The sequence below is a fragment of the Kryptolebias marmoratus genome, linkage group LG1, assembly GCF_001649575.2.
Source record: "Kryptolebias marmoratus isolate JLee-2015 linkage group LG1, ASM164957v2, whole genome shotgun sequence".
In the NCBI taxonomy this organism is placed as follows: domain Eukaryota; kingdom Metazoa; phylum Chordata; class Actinopteri; order Cyprinodontiformes; family Rivulidae; genus Kryptolebias; species Kryptolebias marmoratus.
In genome coordinates this window covers 19,498,351-19,515,442 of record NC_051430.1, presented here as the reverse complement: position 1 = coordinate 19,515,442, position 17,092 = coordinate 19,498,351, and the positions used below count along the sequence as shown (strand labels likewise).

The 17,092-nt window shown below is 39.6% G+C and overlaps 1 protein-coding gene across 1 annotated transcript; it reads right to left on the bottom strand.

Moving 5' to 3' along the window:
• Window positions 1–490: 490 nt before the first annotated feature.
• On the bottom strand, window positions 491–16,394 carry LOC108234553 (proprotein convertase subtilisin/kexin type 5). Its single transcript, XM_025005475.2, has 15 exons — window positions 14,987–16,394; window positions 11,599–11,796; window positions 8,265–8,325; window positions 7,549–7,694; window positions 6,885–7,091; window positions 6,660–6,743; window positions 6,279–6,465; window positions 5,992–6,206; window positions 4,622–4,864; window positions 4,281–4,514; window positions 4,024–4,204; window positions 3,726–3,943; window positions 3,451–3,551; window positions 2,478–2,682; window positions 491–1,393 (listed from the first exon to the last, which is right to left on the bottom strand). Exons 1-15 carry the CDS (start codon window positions 15,144–15,146, stop codon window positions 987–989), a joined length of 2,847 nt encoding a protein of 948 aa, XP_024861243.1. The 5' UTR covers window positions 15,147–16,394; the 3' UTR covers window positions 491–986.
• Between the last annotated feature and the right edge of the window lie 698 nt (window positions 16,395–17,092).

The window sequence follows — 17,092 nt, the reverse complement described above, 5'->3', positions numbered from 1 at the left end:
TATTATAATTTATACATAACTCGTCAGACTTTTACACATGGACTAAAATAATATTAAAGGAAAACCATTGAAGCTCTTGAACTTGTCATTTGAGGCAGATGATTCTGCTTTTCTGAATGGCAAAAATTATGTAAAACTTTCAGGTTAGTAGCTGATTTGAAGTTGATATTAGATTTTAGAAACATTATGATCTAAGAGGAGATTTATTCCAGATTTGATTTTTATAAAAGGTTGGTGAAAAGATAATTAGACTAAATAAGATTCAGAACTGCTGATCTTTCCTGAGTTGTTCAGCTTCACTGAGAAACTCGATGCTTTTAAGCAACAAAACTCTTTGTTTGACCAAAGTTATTGTTCATTAGTTCAAGTACAGGTTTCATATCTGCAGATAACTGAAAATCTTTTTTTTAGTATCATTCAGAATAAATTTAAAACATTTAATTTAAATGATTATTGTAGAATTAAAACCTTATTTTTTTTGTAACAGACTGGTAACATTATATGGCCCAAGAAGGCCGAACAGAACAGGAAATTCAAAAGAAAATAAAATGTTTTGTACTTTTCGTTGCAGCTGAGTGGTAATTCACTCTGAAAAAAAGGACAAACTGTAATCATAGAAACAAGTCTGATACACATCCAGACCTTTGTGGTTGGACAAATATTACACAATTTTATTTGAACAATTGGCCAATGACTGACTACAGAATCATCTAAGAGAGATGAACAATGACACAAGTGTTTAATATTTTAAAGGACAAAATTCTAGCTGCAGCTGTATTTCCTAAATAAATAGAAACATTTTACCCTGCTTTAACCACAAACAGTGCAAATTAACTTAAAAGATACAAAAAAAAGAGATTAAGGCTCATGGGTTTATAATTTTGATATTTAGATTAAAGCACTTTAACAAGAAACAAAATGTTTAAACATTAGAGAAAATGAAAAGAACTGTTTCTGTACACCCATGAACACTGATGGAGGGTTTTTCATCTAAACGAGTAGCTTTCATCATCATATTCCAGCTCATCATCATCATCATCCAACAGTCCGTACTTAAACTTTCGATACACCGTGCCCTCTTTGGTCATGTACACTATATCCTCATCGTCACACTCTTCATCGTTGTCTTCACCTCCAACGAGCTTGTCGCTGTACTCCCCAAACGAGGTGGTGGACTGCGGTGGGAGGTCTTCGGTGGAGTTCAGTTTCTCGTATCCCCCAGCTTTGGTTTTGGGCCTGACGGAGCGCAGCTTCAGTCGAGCACTGAGGAAGAGGAAGATTGCTACGCCCAGGAGGAGGATGAGCAGAACACAAGCTGTGGCGACGACTTTAGGGGTGCTGCCTAAGCCGTTGTCTGTTATCATTACAAAGTTGACCCCCATGATGCACTCCTCTGAAAAAGAAGGGGGAAAAATGATGCTGCAAGGAAAAACTAAGGTCCACAAAGTTACTTTAACTCATGCAACAAACCTAATTTGTTTATTAAAGTTAAGACTAATAACTCAGAAAGCCTCCTGGTGTTTTGCTGATTAACATATTCCCAAAAGAAACAATATTTTCTGCAAAGAATAGAATGGAATGGGAAAGAGTTTGGGCAGAGTTTGGGACTCACTGGGCAGCTCAAAGACGGGATTTTCTCATAACTTGTATGACTTTCTTCTAAAAAAAAAAAAAAATCAAACAAGGAAGGTTCAAAAGGTCTGAACAGTGAAGCAGCTGGTTTGCACCGCTGCCTTGGAGAAAGAAGGTTGTAGGTTTGATTCCCAGCCGGGGCCTTTCTGCAAGTTCTCCTCATTCAGGTGTGGGTTTCCTGTCGCAAACCAAAAGGGCTACGGCTACTCTAGAGGGCGAATGGTTGTTTGTCTCGATGTGGCCCCGTGATGGACTCTGGCCCAGTGACTGCTGAAAACATGGTCAACCCTGGCACATCCCTGATCAGAAAGAAGTAAGTAAACCATCAGCAGGTTAAGTGTGGGTGCTTCAGCACATCTGTACATTTTGTCCCGAACGCTGATTTCCAAATGCTTTCGTTATTCATCAGTTCCTAATTTGGACGTGGACCTCCCCTTTTTTTTTTTGTAATCTGCAAGTCACAAGATGATACTGTTTCTGAGGAATTCCACAAGAAGTTTTGTAACCCTTAGCTCAAATGCATTTTTGACTTATCTACTGAAACCGAGGCCAAGGACAAGTTCTTACATCAAACACTGGAAACACCTGTTTGGCAGGGAGATAAAACTCATGACTCTGACTGTGAGAAACCTGCCAATCGAATCAAAAGAGCAGGAAAGCTGCTACATAAAGAAGACAGATCACTCATACACAGACACCCTTTCATGATTTGAAATGAACGCTGTTTCAAATGTGATGGAGAATTTGTAAATAGATCCAGTATCCATTCATCTTAATGAAATAAAAAAAGGAAACAAGAGGCCCCATAGGTGGGAGTGAGTGCTGCAGTGAGTGTCCTTGTTAACCTCGGGATGCCTTGCAGTCACAGCACTCCCTGGGAATCGGTTTATTGTTGTACAGCATCTCGGGTCCACAGCAGCTCAAGCAGCGGCCGTCGTCTGATAAGATCTGGCTCGGAGGACACACGGTGCAGTGCCACATGCTGGGACCTCGGCAGCCCTCGCAGGACGGATCACAAGCTCTGCAGCTTTCTTGTTCACTTTGTGAGTCCTGAAGCAGGAAGACAATATGTCTGTACAGTGCTGGACTAAAGTTATAAAATATTTCTTTACATTTTACTTCAAAGGACACCATTTTTCTTGCAGTCTTTAAAAGTGGTTTAGATCAGTAGTTCTCTGGGCTTTCTGAAGGTATTTCTAAATTTTTCTTTGGGATTTAGCTGCTTTTTTATTTATTCTCTGTCCAGTCCTTGTACCTGACTATGACTCTATATTGCACTATGTGTGCTCAAAAACGAAAAAGTGGACCACTGGAGGACAAAAGAAGAAGAGTCAATCCTAAACGCTGTAATAACTCTTTAGGAATCACTTTGTTGGTGCTACTCTAAGTGTCAAACTTTATCTTTATTTTTTTATAGATTCAGCAAGAGAAACTGGAACAAACTGTCTTTGCGACATGCTGCTGTTTATTATGCATAGACACAACGCTGGTTCATCACTTGAGTTTAGGAGCTTTTTATGTCTAAATGCTTTTAGATCAGGTTTAACAAACAAATTCCTGTGAAAGTGGTCAGGTACTGAACAAAAAGATGAGTGAAAAAGCAGCAAAAGTCAAAAAAAAAAACCTTTAAAAGATCTATAGAAAGCTTGAAGAACTACTGATCAAGACCACTTTAAAATATTACAAGAAAGTCTGTCTGCTTGGAAGGAAAACAATCAAGAAATGATGGAGAGCTCATAACCTTTTCATATCAATAACAATATTTAATCTTTAACAATCTATAGCAATGTTTTATTATACACAGATGCTTTCTGTCACCTCTGAGGATGGATAGAAGCCGATAAAACAGGGGTTTTGACAGTAGCCAGCCTTAAAGATAAAGTTGTCGTAACAGGATAGACAGGTCAAAGCAGCTCCATCTGAAAGAAGAGGGATATAACATCAACTACAGACTGAACTAGAGTTCTGAAATAAAAGTATATCAACAAAGGTCATACATCAATTATATCATGGCACGTTTGACTGTATTTATAATCAGCTTTCATTCCTCTTAGTAGTTCAAAGAATTAGGCAGTCATCTAGTCTTTCCTTACCGCTGCAGGTCTTGCAGGTAGGATCACACGTGAGACAGTTTGCGGACCATTTGTCTTTGTAGTAGCCTGGGGGGCAGCTCTTCAGGCATTGCCCCCAGTGCTTCATGTACCTGTAGTCCTGCCGGCAGCTCAGACACTTTGTGTTTCCGCTCCCAGAACACTTGCTGCAGGAGGGGTCACATCGCTCACAAACCATGGAGCTCATGTTGCCGAAGTGACTGAAAAGCAGAGTGAATATCTGTTCAGCCGACGGACACCGTTACTGAAGCTTCTTCTCGTCAGATGTGTGTTGTCTAACCTGTCTGGACAGGTCTTGACACAGCTGCTGCCATGTTTGAAAAACTCGGGTCTGCAGGTGACGCACTGCTCACTGTGACGACCAACGCAGGACTCACAGCTGAAGTAGCAGAACTGACACACGCCCTCACCTTTGCCCTCCACGTAGTAACCCACGGGACATGTTTCCACACAGGTGTTGTCTAAAGGACGCAGAGTTCAGATGTTTAAGTGGGTTTTCTGACGTGCACGCATCCCTCTACCATCTCGATAACTCACTCAGCAGGAAGTGATGCTCACTGCAGCTGAGGCAGTGGTCTTTGCCTGGCCCGTGGCACTGACGGCAGAGACTGTGGCACTGGTGACACTCGCCATTCTGGTCCACGTACGAGCCCACTGGGCACTCACTGGACCACGCACAGTGTCCAGTTGCATCTTTGCGCCTGTTGGCATCACAGCTGAGGCAGTCGAAGGGCTCATGTCCTGAGCAGGTCAGACATGACTCATCACAGCCTGCAAAGATTACAGAGCACAGCCTTCTGAAAAGTGCAGTGAGGATAAAAATCCTGATTCATCATCATTTCTATTATTCCTGCACAATCAACTTCCACTTTCCCTACCTTTGCATTCATTTATGCTTTTGTCATAATAAGTGTTGCTCGGACAGCTAGGCAGGCACTCTCCACTGTAACGGACAGCTTTCGGGTTGCGACACTCATTACAGTCATCGATGCCTGGTCCGTCACATGTCGCGCAGTCAGCATGGCAACGCACACACTCATGCTGCTGTATGCTGGGAAAGTAACCTTTAGGACAATCATCCACACACTCGTCCTCATGGAGGAAGTACTGACTTTTACACTCTGAGACAAGAAAAGAATATGTAAGATGAGAAAAATGCAAAGTTTTCACTTATACAGTCCAATTGAATGCAGAAGTTGTGACTTCCTAAATTAAAGATAGATTTAAACTCAAACAGCCTCATTATTCTTCCACGTTTTGAAGCTCGCCTTTATTAACTCAGTCATTCCTAAAGAATGTTTTCACGTCACATCAACCAGGTGTCCCAAACTACTGTTTTTATTTATCTAAGAGACAGAAATCTCAAACATTCGAGTAATCATAGAGCAGTTATTTCTCAAATTAGAGCCAATTTAAAGGATGATCCGTCATAAATAGAAATTATGAAGAACGTTTCAGACATAAAAAATATTGAAATAAAACCCTATTGTTTTGATTTTAGTGTATATGTTCTTGGTGTTCATGGTCCTGGTCCCTTTGGCCAGTTTTATTGCGATCCTTTCGCCCAAACAATTTAAATATGTTCTACATGAATGTTTTTTGTACAGCTAATATTAAATTTTATTAAATCAAATATCAAATCAAAAAGTAAAATAGAATAGAATAGGTCATTTATTTGTCCATCCTTGGGAAGGTTTGTTTTATTATAGCAGCATAAATAATAATAGTCTGTAAAGTAGATTACGTTCAAAACGTTTGAAGTATCAGTAAAAAAATTAAACTTTACTAAAATCTACAGAAGAACAAATTAAAAAATGAGAAGAAACTATACAAAAAAAGGAAATATTATCCTAAAACTTGTTCAAGGTAAGTGATGAATCATTTATTATTTTCTGTACCTTAAAACATGAAGTCCGCTCCCTAGAAATTATGCTTTTAGACTCTTTTATTCTGCTTTGGCATTTTGAACATTACAATGAAAAACTTCTTTTTTTCTTATTTGTGAGCTTCCTCTATATTCAGGAGTTTATGTTTTTAGTCATCTTTGATTAGATTATTTTTTTGTTGTCATTATTAAAGGTAGACTGAATTTGTTGCTTTTTGTACTTCCTCTTTATGTCTCCCCTCTATCTTTTCTTTATTTCTCTTCTTTTCTCAGCTGATTAAATAGTAAATGAAATCACATTTCTAATTAGTGTCTCTTTAATCTTTGTCCTCACATCCCCATTTCTCCAGTGTGTGTACTTACGCCCACACAGACCGTCCTGGTTGCATTCACTGCAGTGATCTGGGCAGCGATGGCACTCTGTGCTGTTGGTATAAAAGCCCTTTGGACAGGAGGACACGCAGTCGTGATCCAGCAGCAAAAGCGGCCTGTCACAGCTCAAACAGCGGGAAGGACTTTCCTCGCAGGAGCCACACTTCGGGGCACACGGATGGCAAAGCTCACCTTGTGGAAACCCTCTGGGACGGAGGCAGATAGAGGTGTGTCGGTGACTTTAAAAGCTGAACGATTTGTGTAAATCATGAACTCACCTCTGGCATTCTTTCACACACACGCCGTCTTGCAAATAAAGTCCTTCATGACACCCCTGGCAGACTTGGGCTTCCTGGCACATTATACATCCTGTTAAACACTCCTCACACTGGCCAGATGTTTTGTTGCCGAATGTCCCAGATGGACAGAGAGACAGGCAGGTCTGATGAGGAGTCAAAAAACGGCCTAAAAGCAAGAACAGAAATTCACACCACAGATACCTGAAAAACATAGGAAGTGTTGGCGAGAATAACAAAAAATCAAAGTAGGTGGCATCTTTATCAACCTTACTCACACTGATGGAAATATGTCTGTTTGAGCAATTTATGATTATTCAACTTCCAGAGGTCATCTGTTACAGCACATAGAGAGAAGTTTACCAGGGAGACAGCTGCTGCAGTTTTCCTTCCCTTCACCAGAACACGTCTTACAGGAGGAGTGGCACGACTCACAAGTGTCCTGACCTGATGACAAAAGTGGAAACAGAAATCAGCAAAGAAAAAATAAAAAACAGGTCAGGAGCAACAGAAAGCAAGAGCTGACTTGGAGTGTAAGAGATGAAAACAAGCTCAGATCAGAAGGTCATTGTTAACATTCAGACATACTGTTTCTGAACTGTTTCTCCGAACAAACGACGAGCTGTCGTCCTTTGATGCACTCCCCCTTCATCAGTGTGAACCCGTCCTTGCAGGAGTCGCAGTCGTCATGTTGCGGCCCTCCGCAGGTTTGACAGTTGCTGTGACAAGGCTCACACTCTCTGCCCTTTGCATCCACAAAGAAACCGTCTTCACAGTGATCCACACACTCTCCATCTGCACACACAACAAAAGCACCACGTCTTTATGTGTGACGCTCTCTGAAGACGTTCTAATGTTGTTTGAAAACAGGAAAGACTGAAGCTACACTTTCAGATACTGTCGTCTCCTGTAGAGAGGTTTTTAAACGTGTCGACTTTCCTTATTTTTGAAACACGCTGCACAATCTGTTGCCAAGATCAGGTACAAGAACTGGATAGAAAATTTGTAGAAAAAACAACCAAAAACCAAAGAAAACCATTGACAGATCTTCAGGAAAGCCTGAAGACCAATTGAACAAAACCATTTAAAAAAATTACAAAAAAGTCTGGCTCTTTGGAAGCAAATTATAAAGAAAGTGGAGGCAATTTAATACATTTGTGCAGTACTGTAATCAGAAAACAGGAGAAGTTTTGTATGGAAGGTTTCTAACATTCACTACTCAGTCCAACATTTGGAGGGTTCCTAATCTTACCAGAGACATAGTATCCACTGCCACACCAGTAGCACTGGGAGTCGTCACAGACTGCACAGTGTTTATCTTCACATGGAGAACAGACCATAGTGTCCTCCACACCGTAGGTCCCATCAGGACAGGACTGATGACAGTCAGCGTCTAACCTGCAGCAAAGTAAACAGTTACAAGAGAAATCTAATTTTCTGTGAAAAAGCAGTGTGAATGCTGAGAACTGAAGGACTTTACTGAAAGCTGCTGAAGAAGCTAAAAGAAGCAGAACACTAGGTAAAAGCTAAAATTTGCAGAATGCTAGATAAAAATAACAAATGTCTAGCTAAAAGTAGCAAAATGAAACTGGAAGCGAAATAATCAAAAAGTTAGATAAAAGTAGCTACAGGCTACCTGAAAGCCAAAGTAGCAAAAGGCTAAATAAAAGTTCAAAGTAGCAGAATGTTGACTAAAAGAAGCATAAAAGCAAAATTTCGCTGAAGCAGATTTCAAATGGAACAAATCTCAATGTATTTCTACTGGGAAAACATTTGCAAATAAAGTTAAATATTTTGAAAAATATAAAAGTTAAATAAACTAAAAGTCATAGCGCCCATCTCCTGAATTAATTTGACATTTTGATATATGAATGGTTAAAATAGGACAAAGTATGCAGAAGTCGTTGGATTGCATAAAACATCTAGACTGATTTTGACTGATTTTAACAATCGTCTCGGGACACTTACTGGTAAAAACCCTCTTCGCATTTGATGCAAACACTTTTCTGCTTCTGATCTTCTGGATCCTCTGTGATGAAGAGCAGAATGTCATAAAAAATATTAATAATACATCTGAATGAGGAAAATAACACCAAGACACTGTTGCTGCAATGCCTTCTATCAGCAGCAGGGGGCACTCTAACAACACAGATGAAATGTGTTCAGTTCTCAGTGATTATGTTGCTGAACTGAACTCATCAGCTGTGTGATCACTCAGTGATCCAAGAGAAAACTCCAGGTTTTTGTAGTCATTTTAGTTTGATTCTTTAAATTCACAAATGTTTGTCCTCCACAGATTCACTTTAAAAATATTTAATGTGAGTGCTAGTTTAAGGAATTTGATTTTGTTATTTTTTTTATCATAACTTCAAAGAACACAGTTGATACTAATAGGTCATACAGATTTGAGGTCATTTTTTGTACACACAGCAAAAAAAGGAGCTCATTTTCCCCCAAACTAATTAATCTTTGCTGTCAATCAAAACCATTCAACCAGTAACTGTGGAGGAGCCACACTGTCATCCCCGAGTTCAACAGTGTCAAAGAAAATCTCCAAGGACAGTGGGGGGAAAGTAGTTTGGGAAGAAAAGAAGAAGAGAGAGAGAAAAAAAAAAGGATCAGACAGGCAGAGAGAGGAGGTAAAAGATGGTTTAAAGAGACGCTTCTGCAGACCTTCCCTCGGGACATTAATCCTCTCAAGAAAAACCCTCCATCGACCCCCACATCCCATTCCTCCTGCTGTCCCCTTCCAGCACCCACAACTTAACACTGCTCTGGTTTGCACTTCAATGCAGTCAACAAGCCACAACCTGTGAAAGCAATTACTCATACAGGGAGAGACCTGGAGAAAGGAAAGGTGGGGGGGGGGGACAGAGGTAGAGGAGAAGAGAGCCGGAAATCATGCCTCCAGGCTGTGTCTATGAGAGAGAAAATAGCGCCCGCATAAATATTAACTGGGGGGTGGGGGGGATTTCAGCTGGCGTGCACATCCTGAAGTATTGACTTGTGAAACGTGCCAGCACACATCTTTCTGTGTACATGCAATCAAATCAAAAGCCATACGTCAAGCCAGCATTTAGGGGATACACGTGCCCATAATCGCACTTGAAGGTGACTCAGATTCATTAAACGTGAAGATGGATGCGGGTGAACTCGTCACCTCAAATTATCACTTCAGTTGGTTAAACTGACATCCAGCTCTGTGTTTATGAAGAAACTCTCAAATGCTGTGTTGAATGAATGAATCAGAGCTGCGGTGGAGGCCAGATAAACTCTCATGGAGAGCCGTGTTACTAATACAGAAAAACATGGAATCAACATTATTGTTTCAAAGGAAAGGAATGGATAAGAGGAGCAAATAGATGGGAAAAAAAAAAACCCAATGTAATGCATCTGAGTTAGGCACATGTTGGCTTCATTTCTACTTGGCGTTCTGTCTACAAGCCCATGCAGCTCTGCTGGAGGGCGTCTTCTTAAACATACTCCCTCATTTGGTGCCTAAATGATGGTGGAGAGTGCTGTCTGACACACACTGGTCCAAAACAGGAGACCAACTGCTTTGAGGTTTAGTTTTCTGTAAAGACCACAGCTTTCTGATTCCCGTCCTTTAAATACTTCTTAGAAAGTAATCATTGCATGTACATGTAGAATTCATTAACTTTTGGAGTCAACCCAATTTAAGATGGCCACCACAGCTAGCTGACCTTAGCCAGCACAAAAACATGGCTGTAACTCAGCCAGCATTACAGAGATTAAAATAATTTCAGTGTGGTTTTGGCTGAGACTGATCCTCAGCACATATTCCAAGATTTTGCAAGATCGCATGAGATTATGGAAAACTTTTACAAGGTTTGATCAAAATGGTTATAATTCTGTCATCTCTAATCCTAAAATGATCTTGCATGAAAGGCTAGGCCTTTCATTTCACGTTTTGTCTTTAATTTGACAAAGATTTGTTTGTTAAAGCAAAAACAGTGATAAGAGACTCATCCACAGCACTGTCCAGAAAAAGAAAAAGTTACACAAAAACATGTCCAGGAAGGGAGGACCGAGATAAGATCTAATTTCATAGAAAAAAACAGCATTTGGTAATTTTACTGACTTGAGTAACACCATTCCTGAAACTACACACACAGCAAGAAACATGACTAATTCATATCTCAAATATTTGAAACCCTCAAGCCAATGATTTTAAAAAAGTATGATGTTTGGAGAATTGACAGACATGAAACTTGGACTTTAAAGAGATAATAAAATAATTTGATTGGGATGAAAAACAGATGTCTGCATTTTGTCTCAGACTGTCAGGCTGGTGAGGTCAATGATCAGATCTTTTTCAGCAGCTTCTTACAAACTGACACTAATCTAAACCATAAAATACAAATATGATGATTTCAGAACATGCCTGTGGTCCTAATCCTACCAGGTGCTAATTCAGGTTTAAGATTCCGATCCTAAATAACACCAAGGAAAAAAAAAAGGAAAACTCGCCAAAACAGCCAAGAATCCTGCTTTTTTTTTCTCTCTACATTTAAGCTCACAAACTTCAAAGGTAAGCAGGCACACGCAGATCAGATGTCAGCCTGAAATACTTTACTGTTTTCTCCAAACTTCAACTTGTAGCATCACGTTGAAAGGACAGGGACAGTCATCTGTAATCTCTCATCTGCTGACTGACTTGTTCGGCGTGCTGAGTTGTGGCTGGGTGGCGGGAAGGTTGCACTGAGAGTGAGACTAAGGAAAGATTTTCCAGCCAGAATGCTTAATGACAAAATAACAGGCTGTCTCCACCTCAGACTCCTTCACTACACAATAACAACTTTCCACAGTATGTGATAATTGTCTCTGAGTGAAAGACGTGCTTTTGTCTTTATGTGGTTTCTACTAAGAGCTTTGTGTGGGTAACTAACTTTTTTTACAATGTGTGAATAAAACCCACAAACCTTGTTTTGCTGTGTGCAATTCACTCCTGAAAGCAGCTGTACAGTTGGTTCATGTTTTTTTTCCCCCTTTAGTAACATAAAGAGCCTTCAGCAATGTGTAAAATGGAACAACAATCAATGGGAACATCGTTTGTAAATGCAGCTCACAACTGTCCTGTCAAACAAATTTATTTCAGCAAATCCTCATGATTTTACTGCAACAAATGCATCTCACTCCTCGAGGCTTAAAGTCAGTGTTGAGTAGTACTTATGTTATGACACACCATGCTTCTGTTTGTGAAGTTAGAAGGCAGATGGTTTGGTTTTAAATGTTTAGTTAGAAAGATAGAGATAAAGAGAGGGTCCGATAGTACACTTACTTTGTTTACATTTTTTGCAGCCCTCATCACAGGAGAGACAATCTGCATCTGAAACGTCACCACATGAAGGCTCAAGCCGTACAGCGGTGAAATTATACGTGGAGGGTTCACACCGCATCCTTGCAGACTGGTGGAAGCCCTCAGGACAGACGTCCAGACACTCGTTCTGAAAGAGGTACCTGGTTACACCAAACCTGTCTGAGTGGAGACAAGAGACAAGAGAGAGGAGGGCTTTGATGTGAAAAAGGGAGTGCTGATCAATCACACAGGTATGCAGACAGACACAAACCCCACACTCAGAGCAGAAGATATAAACATCAATACTGTGGGGTTTTGAATGCTACAGAGAACGTCTGGCACAATTATTTATCTGCACAGTAATAGAAACAATTCAATAAAATGCAATACAATATATGTGATATGATCTGATGTGAAATGATTTGTGATAAGAAACTATATATATGTGAAGATACATTGTGATACAATATGATACTATATGATAAACAACACAATTCATTCCAGAACAATATGATATTTTACAACATGATCCAATGTCATATATATGATTATATGATACAATAGTATTTGTTACAATTCAATGGGATGCAATATGCTAATTATTACGACATGATGCCATGTAATATATGCTATGATATAATGTATTATTTGATACAATATGACATACGATAAATTAGATGATGATATGCTGTGATATGATAAAATACGATCCATTATGATGATATGGAACGATTTGAGATACGTTTTATAACAATACAGTATGATGTGCTGTGATGTGATTTGATACAGTATGACACGATATGATGCAAGGTAATGTGATGTGATTAAATGATTCGATATGTGTGATGTGATACACAATTGTTTACTTTTCGTCTCTGTGTTTGTGATGTAAGACGTGATTGCACATTTTCACATATTTTTTTCCAACTCAACTGAATTCAGGAACACCAACAAGAAATTTAAAAAAAAGTACTTTCAAACGGTCTAAACAAAGATGCAAAGTTTCCTCAATTAAAAAGAAAAATAATTACATTACCAGATCTTTTGTGATAACTAATTAACTACTTAAATCCAGACCTTTCTGAGTACGTCTGCTGAATACTGATTACATACTATACTGCTGCTGAAAAACTTATTTCTCCTTTATTTATTTTTTTTAGATTTCTTTTCTCTTTTCTTTTCCTTAGCTTATGTTCGTTTGCACTGGTCAAGCATTAAAGGAAGCACATATCAGCTTTTGATTGATAACTGTGTTTCCTTTCATACCAGAATAGTGCGACAGTTTATGCTTGAAAAGGTTTTTAAAAAATGGAAAATCATGAAGGAGAAATCAATGTCCAACAGCTTCACGTGATTTTGACTGAATACATGCAAAAAAGTGCCTCTGTTGAGGTGAGTGACTTTAACTTCATACAATACTTTTGATAAACACGTTTGAAATTCATACTTTTGATTAACCATGTATTTTCTTGTCGTTTCATCCCTTTTGGTTCAGTGTCATGCTTCCCCCTTTACTTTTCTTTTTGATAGCTTTACTATCAAAGGTCAGTATCAAAAACCACCTTCTGAGTGTGTAGCCTTTCTGTTTGCTGCGTTTGACTGTGTGAGCGTGTAAGTGTGTGTGTGAGAGAGAAACTGAGATAAGAGAGGCTGTTTTGAGAAAGAAAAGGGAAGAGACAGATAAAAGGCCTATTCATGCTGTTATTGTTATGTCTCATTGAACATTTTAGACAGACTTGCAATTAAATGAAACCACATTTGCAAACAGTCTGACAAATTTTTCAGCTAATTGAAAGTGTGTGTGTGCTTGTGTGGGTTTGTGTGTGTGAAGGGGTTTGTCTGTGTGCCTAAAGGGAAAATCTGGTGTTAATTCTTTCCTGGCAGTCTGGTATCTTTAAGTGAGTGTGTATGTAGGTGTGTAACTGTACCTCCCCAGTGTAAATACACTCTTCCTGACAGCCAAAACACTGTCTGTAACGGGGTGATAAACACTCTTGTTCTCGCCACCATCAGACTAATATTTCTTCAGCTGTGATCCGCTAATGACGTCTGATATTTATATTAACATGAGGAATAAAGAGCTTTTGTGTGTGTGTGTGACTGCACAGAATCCTGAGATCAAAGTGTTTTTTATTTTTTAAAGAAAGTTTATCATTTATCCAAACTTAAGTCATGGGAAATATTCAGCCATTTTTATGATGCAAAATGCAAATGGCTGATACCCCATTTTAACATCTATTTACAGTTAAATTGAAGTCTAATTACATCAGTTTATCCTCTGAAGATTAGTTGCTGGTGTCTGACACAAATGAGCCTTAAAAGTTGGATCCAAAAGCGCCAAGCTTTACTAGACTGCTGTCAGAACCTTTTAAATGGATCTTTAAGTGAACAACCCTGAGGCTCCGGGAAAAGCTACCAGAGTCAGTTCAGACACTGGGCGGGCAAGTTGTCAAGGAAAAAGGAGAAATTTATCCACACAAACTGGTGCAACTTGTCATGAGCCTCAAAGAGATACAGTTTTCTTCAACAGCCCAAAACACTTGCAGATATGTACCGATACGGGCAAATTTGTCAAAGAAAGAAAATCCCACAGAGGTCAAAGGTCAATGAAATAACCTGAAAATCATCAAAGGAATAATAAGAATATTTTTTTAATTACAATCAGTTAAGGGAGTCATTGATTTGGAATTTTGGTTCAAAAAATCAAATAAAAATAAAACTGTCTTTGACAAAAAGGATGGTTCCCTTAACCAATATTTTTGTTTAGCAACCTTTAGAGGCGTTCTCTGCAGTCAGGTGATTTCTGTAACTCTCTGAGACTTCTGCACCTGTCCACAGGTGTGTTGGCCCACTCCTCATGAGCAAACTGCTCCATCTGTCTCTGGTTTTGATCGGTTCCTTCTCCAGGCTGCAGGTTTCAGCTCCTTCCACAGATGTTCAGTAGGATTCAGATCAGGGCTCAGAAGGCCACTTCAGAACAGTCCAATGTTTTGTTCTGATTTGTTTTTGGATGTTTTAGTTGGGTTTTTTGGGTCATTATCCTGTTAGAGGACCCATGACCTGTGACTGAGAGCTTTTCACTGGGCAGCTCCTTTCACTCCATGAGGGTATACCATTTTTTAAGGCCAGTTTCATTTTTAAAATAATTCTGTTGAACCAAAATTCAAAGGCAACGACTGATTTTAATTTGTTGATTTTTACTGCATCTTTCCCCCATTATTACTTTTCTATATAATTTCATTGACCTTTGTGGATTTTTTTTTTCTTTAACAAAATGGTAAAAAACAAATTTTTCCACTACTGTAAGTTTTTTTTCTGTTGTTGTTATAAATTAAACTGTTTTGGTTTGGAGGGTAAAGGGGTGGCGTACCTTTATCACAGCTGGTGCATTTTTGCGCGCCTTCATCAGTGCAGGCATGGCAGGTGGGATGACAGGGTTGGCATTGCTTTCCGTCTGCATAGCGACCGGTTGGGCAGTGGATAACACAGCGTCCATCATCAAACAGCCTAAAGGTGGGAGTCGGTCCCATAACACATGTTAAATAAGACTCAGCTATTGCGAACAAAACACATACAGTATTATTGTGGATTTACACCCTGATTTCTACCAGTTCCAACCATTTTACTTTCTGATCTGCGGTTGGAGTGGAACACAGCACTTGTGTGGTTTCCAGGCTCGTCTCAACATGGATTCAGTTTGTTTTTTCTTACTTACTAATTAGCTCACAAAGGTGCAGAGGGATGAAGTGTTTTGTAAGATTAAAAAGATAAAATAAAAAAAAGGGCCTTTTGGATCGGTCTTCAGAACTCATTTTGTAATGCTGGCAGCCTAAAGTTTTCTTGGAAAGGATCCCATAAGCTTGGTACACCTTCCTTTTCTCTGAAGCTTTGCTCATTCTTCTTGGCACAGCCAGGGGAGCATCAGCACTCCACCATTTTCAGGTTTCTCCAGAGATGCTGAGCTGGATTCAGACCCACACTGTTCCTGGATCAGCGCAAACTTTAACAGTATTTCCCTGAAACCATTCCTTTGTTTTCCTGGCAGTGGGTTTTGTGTTATTTTCCTGCTGAAAAGTTAAATGTTCATCCCAGCCTGAAATTTTAGGGATTCTGGAAATAATTTCCTTTAGAGTTGTCTGAAAATTTTCTGCATCCTTTTCCACCCCCAGCCCTGAAGCTGCCATCATCGGGTTTGACTGTAGGAAGCGTGTTACTGTCGAGGTTCCATCTTTAGCTGCTGTCAGGAACTGTGACCACTGTTCAGTCGCTGTGTTGTCAGATTTATGAACAGTGCCTGCCTTTCAACCGACTCCAAACAAAGACAGCATATGGTTCGAGCCTTTCAGTGACATCTGGCTTCTGCCTGCTACTGTACCTAAATGATTAGTGACGTGCTGCACTGATGGCTGTTTTTTTCCTCCAAGTCTGTTCTATTTGGAAAAAAAGAAATCTGATTTGTTGCTTTTCTTTCTGACTTAAGCCATTTATCCTAGTTTGTGGAGAATAGTTGAGCAGCCAAATTTGATTTTTTTGTTTTAGAAATATTTAGCAACTGTGCTTACAGGCTCTTCAAACAGAAAAGATCTTATATCTTTAAAACCGCCCACTCCTCCTCATGCTTTTAGCTACTGTTCTGCTGCTTTTAGCTTTGAGTTAGCTTATTGTTGACCTTTACTTTTAAATAGACCTTTGCTGCATTTAGCAAGGCTTTTTTAGCTAATGTTTTGCTTCTTTCAGGTTTTAGCTAACGTTTTGCTTCTTTTAGCTTTAACAACTCAGTTATAGTTTATTTAGCAAATTTCAGCAAAGTCATTTAGTGCTCAGCATTCCCATGTCTCTGTTTTTTAGTCTTCACTGTCTGATGTCGTGTAAGCAGGTGTGTCCTAAAACATCCACTGACCTCAGACACTGCCCTGCTGGACTCCAGGGAAGATTTCAGTTTTAACAGGGACCACAGACAAAAGTGGATATTACCACAAATCAAATGGAAGCATAAAATCAAGTGTACTGTCTAAGATCAGTCTGAAAATGAACTAGAGGTGGCAAACTCTGCACACTGTGAGTTTGTTGGGTCTCCAGGCGGAGATGCTTCCCCGTCACCTTATTTCTGGGCAGCTGGTGCAGTCCTCGGCCTCCGGACCCGTGCACTGCAGACAGGTGGCGTCACAAAGATGGCAGTTCCCATGTTTACTCATATACTCTCCTGCAAACAGAGAGCAACATTACCTCACACCGACATCATGCTTTTTTTTTTACTCATTCGCCGAGTTTACTTTGCGTTTGCTCACTTTTGTTTGTTTCCACTTGGGTTGCCTGATTTGAAGCTGTAATGTGCCCTCCTTAAACCAATTAACCAGGAGTCATCTGTTATTGTTTTCACCGTCTGAAGGTTCAGCTCATTATCCTCTGGCTTCTGACATCTTCTGCACAAACGCGTCTAAATCGCTTTTTTCCCCCCACCTCTCTGTCTTGTTTT

Bases quoted from the DNA above. Each gene is read 5' to 3' on its own strand.
- LOC108234553 (XM_025005475.2), bottom strand. From the start codon at position 15,146: ATGGGACCGACTCCCACCTTTAGGCTGTTTGATGATGGACGCTGTGTT. The intron at 6,466-6,659 runs GTAAACTTCTCT...TCTTGCTTTTAG, and splicing joins CTGCAGCAGCTGTCTCCCTG to GCCGTTTTTTGACTCCTCAT. The intron at 3,944-4,023 runs GTTAGACAACAC...TCTGCTTTTCAG, and splicing joins GTCAAGACCTGTCCAGACAG to TCACTTCGGCAACATGAGCT.